Source organism: Rhinichthys klamathensis, unplaced genomic scaffold (assembly GCF_029890125.1).
Source record: "Rhinichthys klamathensis goyatoka isolate OS25496 unplaced genomic scaffold, OSU_Roscu_1.1 h1tg000076l_1, whole genome shotgun sequence".
Lineage (NCBI taxonomy): Eukaryota > Metazoa > Chordata > Actinopteri > Cypriniformes > Leuciscidae > Rhinichthys > Rhinichthys klamathensis.
In genome coordinates this window covers 1,358,234-1,376,631 of record NW_026606618.1, presented here as the reverse complement: position 1 = coordinate 1,376,631, position 18,398 = coordinate 1,358,234, and the positions used below count along the sequence as shown (strand labels likewise).

Below are 18,398 nucleotides of genomic sequence, written 5' to 3'. Positions count from 1 at the left end.
ATAAGTCCTCTACTACGGCTTCTTAAACTGTACAGGGCAGGTCCTAGATTGGTCTTTTTTCTGTGCAACTTAACGCGTTTCACAGAAATATTTACATCAGAAATATTAAATATTAGTCTGCCACCAGCCTGTTTTATTTAGCTGTGCGGAGTTAAATCTGTGTGGTGCTGCGCTAGACAGCGCAGAGCGGGAGCGGAGCGTAATAAAAAAAAAGTGTTTAAAATGTGACTTTGTCTTTGTTTTATTGTTTTCAATAAAATAATAGTGAACAGTTTTCCACAAACTGAGCCTTCGTTTTAAAGGGCAATTTCCAAATATCTTTTATTTATTTGTTATAATATGTGTATTTTGGGTCACCCGTCTTATTAATAGTATATTTGGTAATAAAAAGTTTTTTTTTAATGTGTTTTCATTAAAAATATACGCCTATCATAACTTATAAAGATCAAAATCTACAGAAGACATTAACATTTTGATGTTAGACTATGTAGACATAGATGTTTGACATTTTAAACAATTTAAATTGAGTTGGGCCAACTCAATTTTGGAAAATTTTAATTCTAAATATTAATTATTGAGTTGGGTCAACTTAATTTTGGACAATTTAAATTGAGTTGGGCCAACTCAATTTTGGTAAAATTTAATTCTAAATATTAATTATTGAGCTTGGCCAACTGAATTTTGGAAAATTTAAATTGAGTTGGGCCAACTCAATTTTGGAAAATTTTAATTCTAAATATTAATTATTGAGTTGGGTCAACTTAATTTAATTGAGTTGGGCCAACTCAATTTTGGATTTTTTTTTAATTCTAAATATTAATTATTGAGTTGGGTCAACTTAATTTAATTGAGTTGGGCCAACTCAATTTTGGTATTTTTTTTATTCTAAATATTAATTTTTGAGTTGGGCCAACTTGATTTTGGAAAATTTAAATTGAGGTGGGCCAACTCAATTTTGGAAAATTTTAGTTCTATTAATTATTGAGTTGGGCCAACTCAATTTTGGAAAAATTAAATTCTTAATATTAATTATTGAGTTGGGTCAACTTAATTTAATTGAGTTGGGCCAACTCAATTTTGGATTTTTTTTTTATTGTAAATAATAATTATTGAGTTGGGCCAACTTGATTTTGGAAAATTTAAATTGAGGTGGGCCAACTTAATTTTAGAAATTTTAAATTCTAAACATTAATTATTGAGTTGAGCCAACTTAAAGGTGCAATGTGTAATAATTTTGAGTATCTATTAACAGAAATGCAATATGAAATCCATAACTATGTGTTCAGTGGTGTATAAAGAACTTAATAAACCAAAATGTTTTTATTACCTTAGAATGAGACATTTATATCTACATAGAAGGGCACCCCCTTCTATGAAGGTCGACATATTGTGAGGTCATGTTTCTACCGTAGCTGACAGCGAACAAACAGCACTACAGAGCGCGTTTCGTTCATACCTTGAAAGAGAAGCAGCAGAAAGCTAGAAGCCATAGACACCGTGAGTAGTGACTTTTCCCTTGTCAGTGGTGTAAAATATGTAGTTGGATTGTTTCATGTAACTTAGTTCTTCTCCCTCGCTGTGTTATGGCTTTGCTATGTGGGGATAAATGTGCTGGTTACGTTCGTGAGACAGCTGATTAGTACTCTTGTCATTGACCGTAAAACAGTATGTTACAGGAATCACCAAACCGTCGATCGCGGTTGACAAGTCGATCTTGGAAGCATTTTTAGTCGATCGCGAAGAGTTTTCAAAATCAGAGAAAAAAAGTCTATTGTGTGTAGTAAATGGTGTCTAGGGGATGCGGAGGCGCGGGCGCTGTTACAATCATGTCATTTTTGCCGCACGCACCTTTGGGCTCATGCGGACGCGTCGAGTATAAACAAGGCTTTACGCTTTAACCAGCTCAGCCACAGTAACAGCTCATATTAGCCAGCTAAACTTTTACTACCCTGTTAGAAAAAATATATAGTTGCATAGTTTCATGTGGTTCTTCTCCCTCACTGTATTATGGGTTTGCTATGTGGGGAGAAATGTGCGGGTTACGTTTGTGAGACAGTCAGCTGATTACTATTATTATATTATATATTAAGACCCTTGATCCTCACCTGACTATGGCTTTGTAAATTTTATCCATGATGTAGTTTATAATGGACTGTGGTACAGAAACAGTGACAATGTTACACACTCTTGGCTTGCTCTGGCTATTCTTTGCTGTCTCAGGCGACGATATGTTTGTCCCGTTTTAGCCACCGTAGCTTCTTCGAAAGGGAGGGGTGAGCAGTGGGCTGAGCCCTTAGTGCAACTTGCAACCTAACCGCTAGATGTCGCTAAAAATCACACACTGCACCTTTAATTTTGAACAATTTAAATTGAGTTGGGCTAACTCAATTTTGGAAAATTTTAATTCTAAATATTAATTATTGAGTTGGGCCAACCTAATTTTGAACGATTTAAATTGAGTTGGGCTAACTCAATTTTGGTAATTTTAATTCTAAATATTAATTATTGAGTTGGGCCAACTTAATTTTGGAAAATTTAAATTGAGTTGGGCCAACTTAATTTTAGAAAATTTAAATTCTAAATATTAATTATTGAGTTGAGCCAACTTAATTTTGAACAATTTAAATTGAGTTGGGCTAACTCAATTTTGGTAATTTTTAATTCTAAATATTAATTATTGAGTTGGGCCAACTTAATTTTGAACAATTTAAATTGAGTTGGGCCAACTTAATTTTGGAAAATTTAAATTCTAAATATTAATTATTGAGTTGGATCAACTTAATCTTGAACAATTTAAATTGAGTTGGGCCAACTTACTTTTAGAAAATTTAAATTCTAAATATTAATTTTTGAGTTGGGCCAACTTGATTTTTGAAAATTTAAATTGAGTTGGGCCAACTTAATTTTGAACAATTTAAATTGAGTTGGGCCAACTCAATTTTGGAAAATTTTAATTCTAAATATTAATTATCGAGTTGGGCCAACTTAATTTTAGAAAATTTAAATTCTAAATATTAATTATTGAGTTGAGCCAACTTAATTTGGAACAATTTAAATTGAGTTGGGCTAACTCAATTTTGGTAATTTTTAATTCTAAATATTAATTATTGAGTTCGGCCAAATTAATTTAATTGAGTTGGGCCAACTTAATTTAAACAATTTAAATTGAGTTGGGCTAACTCAACTTTGGTAATTTTTAATTCTATATATTAATTTTTGAGTTCGGCCAACTTAATTTAATTGAGTTGGATCAACTTAATTTTGAACAATTTAAATTGAGTTGGGCCAACTTAATTTTTTAGAAAATTTAAATTCTAAATATTAATTTTTGAGTTGGGCCAACTTAATTTTGGAAAATTTAAATTCTAAATATTAATTATTGAGTTGGGCCAACTCATTTTTGGAAAATTTTGATTCTAAATTTTAATTATTGAGTTGAGCCAACTTAATTTTTGAACAATTTAAATTGAGTTGGGCCAACTCAATTTTGGAAAATTGTAATTCTAAATATTAATTATTGAGTTGGATCAACTTAATTTTTGAACAATTTAAATTGAGTTGGGCCAACTTAATTTTAGAAAATCTAAATTTTAAATATTAATTATTGAGTTGGGCCAATTTAATTTAGGAAATTTTAAATTCTAAATATTAATTATTGAGTTGAGCCAACTTCATTTTGAACAATTTAAATTGAGTTGGGCCAACTTAATTTTGAACAATTTAAATTCTAAATATTAATCATTGAGTTGAGCCAACTTAATTTTGAACAATTTAAATTGAGTTGTGGCTAAATGATCATGGGGAAATGTGAGACCCATGGCCAAACCATTTGAGAAACCTGCTGAAAAATTCTGTTAGGAGATAGCAGACACAGAGAGAGGTGGATCAGTGACAACACAGTGCTTTATTGAACAGCAATCACAAACGGGTAAGTGATGATGATCACAGATGATGGTAAATGCTTATATAATAATGCAGTTCATGGTATTGCAGGTGAATAACGTGATTGTGACTTCAAATGGTGAGTGAATCCATACACACCTCTAGTTGCCATTAGATTGGAGAATAATATACAATGTATTTTGTCTTACAGGAACAGAGGAAACACTGGAGGGACGCTGGAGTAAAAGAAAAGACGAAGGAATACTGAAACGGGGATCATAAGAATCACAGGAATTAAGTAATAACAGGTGACAAATTGCAGTATGCTGGTTAGTGATGGTATAGTGCTGGTCCAGGCTGGATTATGCTGGTATGGTGCTGGTCTATTCATGATGTTCTCAAGCAAAACGGAACTAGGGAAGCTTGTTCACTATTGTGAACAATGTTATCACTATTGTCTTGTGACTATATCAACAATATTTTGTGCTCTCGACTGCAATGACATATCTTTTACTATGTGGACTTTTTGGAATCATCGCATGCCTAGACTAAACACATAACACGCATGTACATGCCATCAATGTTTTCACAGATTCATGTTTTTGAAGTTTGCAGGGAGATGATAACGGTATCGCTTTCAAAACCCATTTCAAAAACCTGCACTTTGAAATCTACTACAAAGTTTGCGTTCTCAGGCCACCAAAATGCCGTTGTCGTGTAAATGGACAGCCAGAAAGCATTAAAGGTTTTCTGTTTTCGTCATTCTCATATTTTGTGTTACTTTGACCTGAAGAAGACCACTTGTTGGTCGAAACATGTTGGCTCGTGTACTTTTAAAATGATTTAAGCCATACTAAATAAAGGCTTTTTAACTTTATCCTTCTCCTCATTGAAAACTTGACTGAGTGCCTGGGACCTGCTTTTCATTTTCTGTTTTCAGTTGAAAACGGTGTCGTGTAAGTGGCCCCTAAGTTAATAACAAGGGAAATGTAATAATTAAAAAACTTACTTAAGCTAGACAATAACTTTATTCTAGAGCTGCTGTACAGCCAAAACAATCTTTGTTGCAATAATTTCCTATTATCACTGTAAAGCTGCTTTAAACAATCTGTATTGTCAAAAGCGCGATATAAATGACATATTTGGCAGTGATTTTGCTGTTGCGAGAGGAATGTTGTTGTCTGTTGTATTTTGTAAGGTACTTTTGGTTAGGTATTTTTGATGTTTGTCTGTATTTGTCATTTGGTGTTAGTGATGACTGAAGGGTGACACAGACACAAAAAGAATTTCCGAAAGGACAATAAACTAAACTTAACTTAACTTAAATGAAGGTGACTTGACTTGTTTGCCTTTGTTTCCTTTGCTGCCTTGTTTGTCTCCATAGTTACCCAGGTTTGTTTCTATAGCGATTGATTACAAGCGCATTGTTCAAGTTCATTGGAGACTTACTGAAAGATGAGCTCATAAGTTAGAATGTAGGCATCACTGTAGACGTACAGCAGATGATCTCTGGGGTCATAGTTTAGAAACTCAATATTAGTCTGCATCTTCTTAATGTGAATTCTCAAATCGTATCGCTCTTCTTTTGTTTGGGTGTCATAAGAGTAAAAGATCTCTTCTGTTTCTTTATCTAGGTAACGAGTAGCATAAAGCACACCGCACACCATGAAGGTGTTTGTGGCAGTCCTTTTGTGAAGAGAAGTGGACCATGTTTGGTTGAAAACAGGAGGGTTACTAGTCTCAACTTTACTGATAATCACATTTCCAAAGTTGCTTGTGGTTGCGTATATAACATAGACGCCTGATTCATCTGTGGCAAAATCCATATCTGTATAGGTGTATGTTGTGCCGAGATGTGCGAAAGGAAACTTGTTGTTGTAACCTGCATCATTGGGTAAAGCAACAGTACTGACAGCACGAGTCGTCATGTTGAACTGACAGACGGAGTATGTGTAGTAACAGTTATAGTAGAGCGCATTGCCGTACATTACCATGTTTGGCCCCTGAATTGTATTTGTTGTGGGGTTGGTGCTTGATATATATGTATCTGTTGGTCCTATACCTAATAAAAGAGTACTCAAGGTACTGTACTGGCGAACAAAGTGGCCATATACATTACTACTTGACAGCACCACCAGCCAGTACTTGTTCTCGCCTCCTGGAGCCGGCTTTGCATCTCGACCCCAAGCACCGTAAGTATAGGAGGTGCTGTATACCGTGAGGGAATACGTTCTAGGTCCCGCCACACTGACCACACGGCCCAGACCACAGCGACCTAAAAACAGAAGAAAAACTGTGTAATGTACAGCTGGCAAATTTCTGTATTAAATCAAAAAACGAATATATTTTTTTTTACAACCTAGTTGCTAAAAATGAAAAAGCACAGGAAGCTTCGGTTCAATCAAAATGGACTATTATTTTTTATGGAATATTGCAGTGTTTATTATAAATAGTTTATCTGTGCACATCATTATATTTTTAATAATGATGTGCTTTTGTAATATTCAATCAAAATAACTGGAGTGAGGGCAGGATAACCACTCACATGAGATCACAGCTATTGCACACCACAGCATCCAAACATCAAATCAATTCCCAATGGACATAATAAAGATCTATAGACTACATTTATTTCTTGTTCAAGAAGCCTTTTCAGAAGATACTGATTCTATTGCAACTTCAACTTCATGCCGACTTTAAGGGACTATTGGGGACTTTAGCGTATACCTGAGAAAACTGTAGGAGGTGCCGCTGTAGCCTTGAGCTCTTTTTTACACTGTTCCAAGTTCTTCTTGATGTGTCTCTCTCTATTTCTCTTAATTACTTGCATTTTGTCAAACTTCTCCAACTCCACCATTGTGTCTTTCATTGCTTCAAGCTACGAAAGGATGAAAAATGAGAATTTGGGCAGTTAAAAGACAAGTAATGAAAGAATATATATTTAAAAAAAAAACAGCAAAAATGCCCCATCCTTTATCATCTACATTTAATTAACATTAGTGTCAGATGTGCGTGGTGGAACGTTTCCAGGTTTAAGGCAATTTATATTAACATATTTTTTATTTAAAAGGTCACTTTCTTTTACATTGTTATCTGACCTCTATTTGAAGATCTACATCATTGTAACACTTTACAATAATGTTTAGCTTGTTAACAATAGTTAACATGAACTAACATTGAACAATACTTCTACAGCATTTATAATTCTTTGTAAATGTTAATATTTAGTAATACATTATTAAAATAAAAAGATGCATTTGTTAACATTAGTTAATGCACTGCTGTGTGAACTAACATAAACAAACAATGAATAATTCTATTTTCACTGACTAACATTAACAAAGATTAATGAGTGCTTTGAAAATATATTGCTCATTGTTAGTTCATGTTGGATAATGCATTAACTAAACAGAATTTATTGTGAAGTTTTACCTATATTATATATTGATTATTTTCTCTTTAAACCTCAAGGCTCAGAAAAAAAAAAAAAATATATATATATATATATATATATATATATATATATATATATATATATATATATATATATATATATATATTATGAGATTGTTACTTTGAGGTTGTTGTGTTTTGTTATGTATATTTACTTAAGTCGTCTGTTATTTACATTTATAATTAAAACAACTTACATGATTTTTAATTTCTGTTTGTGATTATTATTTTAGTGCTTTTTTTCTTGGAAAGAAAATACTTTCCATTGCAATGGATTTGCACTTTTTTGTACAGCACGTCACCTGAGCTGCTGTCTGTACACTGAGATGCTGGTAATTTTGGGTGGTCCTGTTGAGTTTGTCGAGGAGGTCCTGAATCTCGGCGATCTCTAACTCAATGATGCGCAGAGACACGGCTCCATACAGATTCCTGTCATCCTCCTTTTCTAGCGCGATCACGTTTTCCTCCACCTGCTTGATGCGTTGTTGTAGACCCAGCATAAGCCTGTCTAAGTCTGTCATCTGCACATATTTACATTTACATGTATTAATGAAATTTAATTTACTTTACTTAAATGAGTTAAAACTCAATTTAATGAAATATAATAAGAGAGGAAAATATGTCATTTAAATATCTTTTTGTACCTTTTCTGAAGTGATGGTCTCAATGCATTGTAAAGCAGTGGTCTCTACATTTATTAGTTCATTCATAGGAAAAGGAGGATCTAAATCTTTCAGATCGCACACGCATTCTTTTCCTTTCACTGACTATGGTGACCAAATGACAGGAAAATACATTATAAAAGAATAAAAACACTTTCAAACAATATAAGCACTCTACAATATATTAGACACAGTAATTAATTGTAAAGTGACTTTATTGTTCTTACCTGAGAGAAACTTAAATGAATAATAATCATCAAAATGAATGGATTAGACAGAGTCATCTCTAAATGAAATGAACCTTAAAACCTCAGAATAAACACCTTTGTCTGGCAGCAGAAGATTTTTAAAGACACATCATTATGGTGAAATAATAAAAGTGAGAGAGACATCATCATTTCTGGGTGGAGGTCATTTGTTGCAACAGAGCTTGCTTTTAACTTTCAACCGTTTCTTAACGTCTATATTATACCGAAATGAATGAATGGTGGTGAAGATTTGATGGCGAATTTCTCAGTTTCATTCTTTGTCACTTAGATATTTTATATGTGTACAAAAAATAATGAAATGTGTTAAAAATCATGTGAAAAAACTGATAAATGAAAAAATAAGAGAGGATGTGTTGTCTTATCTCTGTAGACACATTTGGTAGGTCAATGAGCAAAGTAAAATTGTAATGATCACTAACTGTGATTAGCTTAATTTAATCATGAATTGGCAAATGTTTTGCCTCACAATCTCACCACAACATCTTGTGTTTCAAGTTGGACAAAAAAGGAAACCCAGAGCACATGTGCATTCAGGTCAGGAAAGGGTCAGGTCTGCCTTATTGTGTATGATGGTAGTTATGTTTATAACTAAACTACCTAACCCTAAATTTAAATATTAAACATGAAATAAATAGGCCTATTCAGAATACACAAAAGAATAATGCCCAAAATCTAGCTGTTATCATTGTTATATAAAGTAATTGTAGACACCTCGAACTATCCTGCCTGGGAATCGAAAAATTTAATTTGAAATATCTGCGTGGAAAGCAGATCAGCGTCACTCACCTTCACTTTAACAAAAAGTTTAACTGAAATAACATCGCTGCAAACAGCCGAGAGCAGTGTCAGCACGCAATGGGTTATTAAAGATTAATAAACCAGCGCTAATTTTTCACTCAAATTTTATTTCAAGAACCAAAATGTGATACATAGCCAATTTAAATGATTTTCCCTTTACAGAACCACATGAAATATGTAAAATCATTACATTTACTGGCAAATAAAAGACATGAAACAGTATAATTCAGTGAACTTCCTGAAACATGGTTTCATATGTCATAATGTAGGCATCACTGTAGACATACAACAAATTATCACTGGGGTTATAATTCATATACTTAATATTAGTCTGCATCTTCTTAATGTTAATTTTCAAATCGTATCGCTCTTCGTTGGTTTGGGTGTCATAAGAGTAAAAGATCTCTTCTGTTTCTTTATCTAGGTAACGAGTAGCATAAAGCACACCGCACACCATGAAGGTGTTTGTGGCAGTCCTTTTGTGAAGAGAAGTGGACCATGTTTGGCTGAAAACAGGAGGGTTACTAGTCTCAACTTTACTGATAATCACATTTCCAAAGTTGCTTGTGGTTGCGTATATAACATAGACGCCTGATTCATCTGTGGCAAAATCCATATCTGTATAGGCATATGTGGCGCCGAGATGTGCGAAAGGAAACTTGTTGTTGTAACCTGCATCATTGGGTAAAGCAACAGTACTGACAGCACGAGTCTTCATGTTGAACTGACAGACGGAGTATGTGTTGTAACAGTTATAGTAGAGCGCATTGCCGTACATTACCATGTTTGGCCCCTGAATTGTGTTTGTTGTGGGGTTGGAGCTTGATATATATGTATCTGTTGGTCCTATACCCAATATAATAGTACTCATACTACTGTACTGGCGAACAAAGTGGCCATGTACATTACTACTTGACAGCACCACCAGCCAGTACTTGTTCTCGTCTCCTGGAGCCGGCTTCGCATCTCGACCCCAAGCACCGAAAGTGTAGGATGTTCCATACACAGTGAGGGAATAGGTTTTAGGTCCTGAAACATTGACCATGCGGCCCAGACCACAGTGATCTAAAAATAAAGCAAATATGTAAGTCTAATACATTGACACAGGGGTGTAGCTGTGGCTACATAAGTTTATACATGCCTGGGGGAAGTGTAGGAGCTGGTGTTGTACTATTAAGCACATCTTTGCACCGTTCCAGGTCCCTCTTAACCCGCTGGTTCTCTCGCTGTTTCACCATCACCTGTGTGTGGTCAAACCTCTCCAGCTCCACCATCGTTTCCTCCATATCCTGAAGCTGTAGGAATGAAGGATTAAATAAGAATAAGCAAAATGCACATAATTCACAAAATGTCCCAGTGAAATAGTATTGAGGAATTGTGGAACTGAAAGATAATTAAAAAAAAAAAATGCAAATAATAAATAGATTACTTAAAAATCTATTTAAGATGTATTTGATTAATTAATATTAATATTTTTTCTTATTGGTCTGACATAAATTTGTACATAATGCAAAACACTGCAGAAAAGAATTTTAATTTAAATGCACTGTATTTAAATGGAATTGATTTGAATTAAATGTTTACATTTATTTTAAACAAACATATATGCATTTATTTTAAACAAACAAACATTTTGAATATGATCATGTTCTGCGACACCTAATATGACACCGAAACAATATGTTTGATATTTTGATCTTTTCGTACACATACTGAAAATTATCCATTTTGATTAGGAATTAATTTGACACTTGGAAATAAACAAATTGCATAAAATTGTTATAGAAATGTGAAAGTGCTGTGGTAGATAAATTCACCTCTGCTGCAGTCTGTCCACTGAGCAGCTGGTAATTCTTGGTGGTCCTGTTGAGTTTATCCAGAAGGTCTTGAATCTCCGCTAACTCTAATTCAATAATGCGTAGAGACACGGCTGCATACAGATTTCCATTGTCTTCTTTTTCCAGCATGGACACATTGTCCAGAAGCTGCCAGATACGATGTTGTAGACCCAACACAAGCCTGTCAATCTCTGTCATCTGCACACATTTGAAGAGAAAGCAATTTTGCTTTAATAACAGATTGTATAGAATTATATGGCAAACTGTAAAATGAGTTTTTAACTTGACTGATTTGCAATCATAAAAATCACAATACTACAGTATGTTTTGATATTTTGATACCTTTTCTGAAGTGATGTTCCCTGTGCATTTTGAAGCAGTCAACTCTACATTCTTGAGTTTATTCTCGGGAAAAGCAGCATCAGAATTTTGCAGCTCACACACACAGTCCTTCCCTCTCGTTGACTGTGGAGTGGGAAAAACATAATTAATTCCAACATACAAGCAAAATTACACTTTAAAAATTATATATAACCAAATTTGCTAAACACTTTTTTGAAAATAGTGTCAGAAACAATGTAAAAAATGATAATGTTAATAAAAGGACAGTTAAAATTTTACCTGTGATAAAATTAGAGGAATGACGACCATCAAAATGAACATGTTTGACTGACTCATGTTTGAGTTGGGAATGATTGGGATCCTGTAGCCTTGAGAATAAAAAGACAGAAGCAGAGATTTAAAGCCAAAAACCCAGGATTGGTCAGTAAGTCAACAGTGCTGACATGAGAAAATTATGAAATAAGGAAGTTCATCACCTGATCCTGCAAATACTTTGATATTGCAAAATGGTTTGCTTAAATATATATATATATATATATATATATATATATATATATATATATATATATATATATATATATATATATATATATATAAGCTATTTAAAAGCTCAGTTTGAATATTATATATACTGCATATATACACTCACCGGCCACTTTATTAGGTACGCCATGCTAGTAACGGGTTGGACCCCCTTTTGCCTTCAGAACTGCCTCAATTCTTCGTGGCATAGATTCAACAAGGTGCTGGAAGCATTCCTCAGGGAGTTTGGTCCATATTGACATGATGGCATCACACAGTTGCCGCAGATTTGTCGGCTGCACATCCATGATGCGAATCTCCCGTTCCACCACATCCCAAAGATGCTCTATTGGGTTGAGATCTGGTGACTGTGGAGGCCATTTTAGTACAGTGAACTCATTGTCATGTTCAAGAAACCAATTTGAAATGATTAGAGCTTTGTGACATGGTGGAAGTAGCCATCAGAGGATGGGTACATGGTGGCCATAAAGGGATGGACATGGTCAGAAACAATGCTCAGGTAGGCCGTGGCATTTAAACGATGCCCAATTGGCACTAAGGGGCCTAAAGTGTGCCAGGAAAACATCCCCCACACCATTACACCACCACCACCAGCCTGCACAGTGGTAACAAGGCATGATGGTTCCATGTTCTCATTCTGTTTACGCCAAATTCTGACTCTAACATCTGAATGTCTCAACAGAAATCGAGACTCATCAGACCAGGCAACATTTTTCCAGTCTTCAACTGTTCAATTTTGGTGAGCTCTTGCAAATTGTAGCCTCTTTTTCCTATTTGTAGTGGAGATGAGTGGTACCCGGTGGAGTCTTCTGCTGTTGTAGCCCATCCGCCTCAAGGTTGTGCGTGTTGTGGCTTCACAAATGCTTTGCTGCATACCTCGGTTGTAACGAGTGGTTATTTCAGTCACTGTTGCCCTTCTATCAGCTCGAACCAGTCTGGCCATTCTCCTCTGACCTCTGGCATCAACAAGGCATTTCCGCCCACAGAACTGCCGCTCACTGGATGTTTTTTCTTTTTCGGACCATTCTCTGTAAACCCTAGAGATGGTTGTGCGTGAAAATCCCAGTAGATTAGCAGTTTCTGAAATACTCAGACCAGCCCTTCTGGCACCAACAATCATGCCACGTTCAAAGTCACTCAAATCAACTTTCTTCCCCATACTGATGCTCGGTTTGAACTGCAGGAGATTGTCTTGACCATGTCTACATGCCTAAATGCACTGAGTTGCCGCCATGTGATTGGCTGCTTAGAAATTAAGTGTTAACGAGCAGTTGGACAGGTGTACCTAATAAAGTGGCCGGTGAGTGTATATAGGCTATATATTATTATTATTTGCAGTATATATAGTATTCAAACTGAGCTTTGAAATAGCTTTTTTCTTGTCTTAAATTGCTTGATTTAGGAATATAAGAATTAAGTATACAAAAAATAACTCATAATATCAACAACAATACTGACTGTATAGGCAGAATACCAGATTTTGCTGGCATGGGAATAAAAAGTTAAAAACTCTTCATCAATTCCCCTTTTTCTTGAAATCTTCATCATTTAAAATACATGTATTTACAGTTTTTGTAATATTGCACTGACATAAAGTTTAAAACAAAAACTAAGAGATTGTGTTTCCGTCATTTCAATATCGTGCAGTACTGAAACCAGTTTTCAGCCCTTATCATATAATAAAAGTGCAGATCTTTGCATAAAATTTATGATGAACTAGGGTTGAAAGATTTTAGGGGGGAACTTGTGGTAGAATTTTCCCACATTTCTCAACTAAATTTCTTCCTAAATTTCTTAAATGAGCCTTATGTGCAATTTTCACATCCTCTTCAACAGACCCCCAAAACTGCATAACTATTGGCATAACTAAAATTGCACCATAGTGTTTTTGTGGTGCTTTAAAGCAGATCTTTAGTCTTTAGCCCATTCAGTCAACATGTTCATCTACCTGCTGCTCCTCACAGTCATTGTAAGTTTTCTCTTTGTGTCTTGAATTAGCTCACAGGTTTCTACAATTCTTACATCTCTGAAAAGTAAGAAAATATGAGAGAACTTGTGTATGTATGACATCTGATTGTATTTGTACATAAGGCGACTGTCGAGGCTCAGAGAGTGCCAGGTCAACAGAAGACCGATTCATGTTTGTGTAAAATAAACAGCTCTATCTGGACTTTTCCCGCTGTACGGTTTGTGGAAGTCTCAAAACAGGTCCAGACCTGTGAGGAGAACCTGAATGAATTTGAGGAAAAGGTAAGGTATCAGTTAAGCTTCTTTATAACTAAATGGACACTGCAATGATTTTTAGACGTCGAATCTTGAACTTAGGCAATATCAATGAACTATCTGAGGTGACTTCCAGATGAGTAACACAGATGCAGAACTGCCGTTAATGAGAGACACTCTTCAGAACATCACCGCCCGTCTGAAAGCATTCAATTACCTTCACACAAGTGGACTATACAACGCTCTAACGCTGCGACAGCTGGACCAAGAACTCGAGGAAATCCATCAATCTGTGAATGAATCACACTTGCAGAACCCCAACAAGGAGACACATAACTTGTTAAGTGAGGTAGACATTGCAACATGTGAACATACATATTTCTAAACTCTTTTCTCTTGTGATCAGTGTTTCAAATCAAACTCAAATTAAAGGTGATGACAGAACTATTTAAACAATATACATAATAGTGAATGAGACAACAGATTAATGATACCATCTGTGATGTTCTCAGTTAAATAAGGCAAAAAATGATGTCCGGAGGATGTACAAAGATGATTTCTTCAACCTGGAGACCATGAAGAAGAGGTTACGTGACCTCAACAACCGAGCACAGACTTGCAAGAGCATACCAAACAATTTCAGAAGTAAGTTGCTATTTGTGAGTTTTTTTCTGAAGGTATAGGATATAGAAACATAATTGCTTTCAAATGCCATTTTCTGAATTACTAAGGTCCAAAAAGGTTCTAACAAACTAAGAAAAAACAAACTGTGTTGCTAATACTTGCAGGCACTTGTCATCAGCGTATCATGACCAGAATAAGTTCTCCAAGTGTCACCAAGCTCAATTCCATCAGCAAATCTTATATTTCTGGTGCTTGGGGCCGTGATGCCCTACTAACCAATCAGGAACGTTATTGGGAACACTGTCTGGTGAGTGGACACAAGCATGGGAACACAATCAGGGTGTACAACTCGTACGAAGATTTCATGGTCAATAGGAACTACAAAGATGAACAGATAGCACCATCCCACAGTGACAAAAATGCTGTTCAGGGCTCTGGCACTATACTGTACGACAATACCGTATTTTACCAATGCTACAGCACCGCTGAAATCTGCAGCTTCAACATTACGACAAAAACAACCAAACGTATGAAACTGGATGGTGCTGGAATCGACAACAAGTTCCCTTTCTGCTACTACAGCTGCCGTGACTGGACAGACATCGACCTGGAGGCTGACCGAGACGCCGTGTGGGTGATATACGCCACCGAGGAGAACCGCGGCAACATTGTTGTGAGTCGCTTAGACCCGCTGGAGCTCAATATCACACACACCTGGAAGACACATCTCTTTAAGAGGTCCGTCACCAGCACGTTTATGGTGTGCGGGGTCCTGTACGCTACACGCTATGTTAGTACTTACCAAGAAGAGGTGTTTTATGCCTTTGATACAACCACTGGCCAAGAGATAAACACTCTTTCTTTGCCTTTTGAGAAGGTTTCTGCTGGAATAGCCAATCTGAACTACAATCCTGTTGATGGGAAACTCTACTTGTACAATGATGCCTATCTTTTAGCATATAATACCTTCTTCTGAAGGCATTTCAAATACAATTACCCAATAAAAAGTGTGTTGTGTTTTAAATTCAAAACTGGTCTTTTTTATTTCCCAAAGCGGGTATATAGATGGTCCAGAGACTTTCACTTCTGGCAACCAAGAGAGCAACTCTTAAAACATGACATTCAAAACCGATACGAGACAGAAGTACAAATAAGCATAAAGTTACAATAAGGTACACCATTTATAATGAATACAATGCAACTTATATCACCCTCAGACATGCCTAGAAATCTGATGAAAATCACTGCATAATGAATAAACATGAACATACAGAATGTTTTATGTTTACAATCATAGTATAAATTGTCTTTCATATATTTTAATGTAGAAAGTATCAGTTTCATCCACAGCCTCCAGCTCCCTCTGGTGTTTGTATGAAAGGTTCTTCGGACTGTGCTCTTTCTTGCTCTTGTGTTCCTGGTTTTGAATCCTCGTCTTCAGTATGTTGATGATCATCTGGAAATTAGACAATCCAGTATGTCATTCCTTACAACTCAACTTTAGCTAAGAGACGAAAAGCATTTACGAAGCATTTTATTGGATGAGCCATGTTCAAATCTGTTGTAAAATAGCTAATGGCTGACACTTGTGACCCCACATCATTTGTTGCTTTTCATAAACAACCTCCAGTTAAGATAAAGTATTTGCTGGAAGACTTGTGATTATAATTATATGTGTGTGTATTTTTTTTAAATTGAAAACTGGAATCTTTTATCATATACTCCACTTCATGTCATGCTTAAAATGTATTATTTCTTCACTAAATTACTACTTGGTTTGACTGAAGCGGATTCACACTCGTTGAGGACTCAATATCGTGCCTCTCTTCGCTTCCTTTTTATAGACACCATCGATTTATGGGTTTTTCACTGTTGAGCCAGTAGAGCTTTATGACTCATTATAACTCAGCATAGTCTATGAGTCACAGACTAAGACAAATGGCTCTTATAATTGGATGTGAGAGCAAAGGTCAGTCTGAAGTTGTTATTGGTCAGTCAATAGTCAATATGACAGGCAGGGATCTTGTGGCTAACCAATATATTATAAATACTGCTAGATGAAAAAAAAAAAAAAAAACACACACACACCTGAGTCTGAGTCATTGCTGTCCAACAGTTTTTGTGCACTCTTCAGCCTGTACATCAAGAACCTGTTTTCTACAGAAAATGTACACAAGAGTAAAATTATACATTCATTATTTTGAACCATGTATCTTGGACGATAAAGACATGGCAGGTGAATGAAGCAATGAATGAGTAGGCCTAGTATCTAAGAAAAATATTTTTCAGTAAATCCCTGAGAAGTTACTTTTGTATCTTGATAGTGTTTTATTCTTCTTCTTTAGATCAGTTTAATCTTTTCATTTTTTTATCATCCAATATTTTGTAATTTATCAATATTGGCTGATATTGGATTTTCAATTGTGCATCCTCTTTTACAAATGCAGATTACATTTGCCCCCCTCATCTAACACTCAAAATTAATTTAGAATATAAATGTCCCTACACTGTAAAAAACTATATGATCAATAAATCATGACAACTTATGTTTTTACATTTTTAAAAAAAATTGTATAAGTTATACAAGATTCATTTTTTTAAGTCAGTTTTATGTAATTTAAGTTTAAATGACTAAGTTGATTGTACTTAAATTTAAGGCAGCAACTTTTTTTATAGTGTAAATCTATTCTTAACACCCTCATATTAAATTGGGAGATAATAACAATAAAAACAAAATTATCAACAAGATATATTATTATACATCACGTATGTAAATAAATATAAGACCCAGTGCTAATTTATTAAAATCATCTCATCAATAGCTGAAAGAACATATATATAATAAATTATAATTAAACTCCATAAATACAAATAAAATAAAACTAAAGAATTTTTTTTACAAATAAAATACAATAAAGATAAAAGTAGAAAAGAGAAATGAAATTATAAGAGAATAAAAAGAATACTATAAAAGAAAAAAATAAACTAAATAAACATTAAGATTAGAAAAAGGATATATAAAAAGAATCAAATGTAATACAATTAGAGTGAAAAACTGTTTAATATTAGAAAAACGTAATAGGGAAATGGAAAGGATAATGTTAAGAGAAATAGATGAAAAATAGGGTTAAGAAAGAGTTAAGAGTTTTCCTGCCCAATATTTAATAATATTAAATTACCAAAATGCTCTTGAGACTTGACTTGTGAACACACCTGGTAGGTGCTGCTTTAACCTTCATCATTTTGGTTAGTGTAAAGGGAAGGCAAATGCTGGGGTAAAATGAATTTGCAATGGTACTACAAACATACCTACATCATGCCTCTTTCGTTTTTCCTGCTCTAGCTTGCAGTTGAGACGTTCCACTTCCTCACGTTGTAGACCTAGCTGAAAAACCACTCAACATGGAAGTGTACGCGCACACACACACACACACACACACACACACACACACACACACACACACACACACACACACACACACACACACACACACACACACACACACAGACACACACACATGAGGAACTTGACATAGAAACACAGAGTCTATCTGTGATTATAATGAATTGACATCTGTCAGTAAGTAAGAGGACCACCAAATATCGTACAAAATGTACTATCACCTGTTCGCGTACACTGTAAAAAGTAATACCTAGATCTAACTTATAAAAAGTGAGGCAAGTGGCTGCATTGGATGTTTTATGTTGATTCAACTTGCAGCCTTTTTTAAGTATATTGAACACTTTAACATTACTTTATAGAA

The 18,398-nt window shown here is 35.0% G+C and overlaps 3 protein-coding genes and 1 long non-coding RNA gene across 5 annotated transcripts; 1 reads left to right on the top strand and 3 right to left on the bottom strand.

The window, feature by feature from the left end:
• Positions 1-4,894: 4,894 nt before the first annotated feature.
• Positions 4,895-8,321, bottom strand: LOC130085208 (olfactomedin-4-like). Its single transcript, XM_056250833.1, has 5 exons — positions 8,225-8,321; positions 7,980-8,102; positions 7,638-7,856; positions 6,610-6,760; positions 4,895-6,157 (listed from the first exon to the last, which is right to left on the bottom strand). Exons 1-5 carry the CDS (start codon positions 8,279-8,281, stop codon positions 5,328-5,330), a joined length of 1,380 nt encoding a protein of 459 aa, XP_056106808.1. The 5' UTR covers positions 8,282-8,321; the 3' UTR covers positions 4,895-5,327.
• An 830-nt stretch (positions 8,322-9,151) lies between these two features.
• Positions 9,152-11,635, bottom strand: LOC130085164 (olfactomedin-4-like). The gene is made up of 5 exons (XM_056250765.1): positions 11,524-11,635; positions 11,245-11,367; positions 10,882-11,100; positions 10,206-10,359; positions 9,152-10,129 (listed from the first exon to the last, which is right to left on the bottom strand). Exons 1-5 carry the CDS (start codon positions 11,578-11,580, stop codon positions 9,291-9,293), a joined length of 1,392 nt encoding a protein of 463 aa, XP_056106740.1. The 5' UTR covers positions 11,581-11,635; the 3' UTR covers positions 9,152-9,290.
• Positions 11,636-13,666: 2,031 nt separating this feature from the next.
• Positions 13,667-15,665, top strand: LOC130085205 (olfactomedin-4-like). The gene is made up of 5 exons (XM_056250831.1): positions 13,667-13,756; positions 13,879-14,037; positions 14,147-14,359; positions 14,523-14,655; positions 14,799-15,665. Exons 1-5 carry the CDS (start codon positions 13,724-13,726, stop codon positions 15,608-15,610), a joined length of 1,350 nt encoding a protein of 449 aa, XP_056106806.1. The 5' UTR covers positions 13,667-13,723; the 3' UTR covers positions 15,611-15,665.
• On the bottom strand, positions 13,733-18,076 carry LOC130085206 (uncharacterized). Of its 2 annotated transcripts, none has more exons than XR_008807122.1 (3): positions 17,944-18,076; positions 16,723-16,791; positions 13,733-13,813 (listed from the first exon to the last, which is right to left on the bottom strand). It is a non-coding gene; the product is annotated as an uncharacterized LOC130085206 (long non-coding RNA). The 2 variants fall into 2 exon arrangements; XR_008807121.1 differs by lacking the exon at positions 13,733-13,813 and adding an exon at positions 15,685-16,090.
• Between the last annotated feature and the right edge of the window lie 322 nt (positions 18,077-18,398).

Coding starts and splice junctions, on each gene's coding strand:
- LOC130085208 (XM_056250833.1), bottom strand. CDS start 8,281: ATGACTCTGTCTAATCCATTCATTTTGATGATTATTATTCATTTAAGT. Junction 8,103..8,224: donor TTCATTTAAGTTTCTCTCAG/GTAAGAACAATA, acceptor TGGTCACCATAG/TCAGTGAAAGGAAAAGAATG. Junction 6,158..6,609: donor ACCTCCTACAGTTTTCTCAG/GTATACGCTAAA, acceptor TTCTGTTTTTAG/GTCGCTGTGGTCTGGGCCGT.
- LOC130085164 (XM_056250765.1), bottom strand. CDS start 11,580: ATGAGTCAGTCAAACATGTTCATTTTGATGGTCGTCATTCCTCTAATT. Junction 11,368..11,523: donor TTCCTCTAATTTTATCACAG/GTAAAATTTTAA, acceptor CCCACTCCACAG/TCAACGAGAGGGAAGGACTG. Junction 11,101..11,244: donor GGAACATCACTTCAGAAAAG/GTATCAAAATAT, acceptor AAATGTGTGCAG/ATGACAGAGATTGACAGGCT.
- LOC130085205 (XM_056250831.1), top strand. CDS start 13,724: ATGTTCATCTACCTGCTGCTCCTCACAGTCATT. Junction 13,757..13,878: donor TGCTGCTCCTCACAGTCATT/GTAAGTTTTCTC, acceptor TTTGTACATAAG/GCGACTGTCGAGGCTCAGAG. Junction 14,038..14,146: donor TGAATGAATTTGAGGAAAAG/GTAAGGTATCAG, acceptor GGTGACTTCCAG/ATGAGTAACACAGATGCAGA.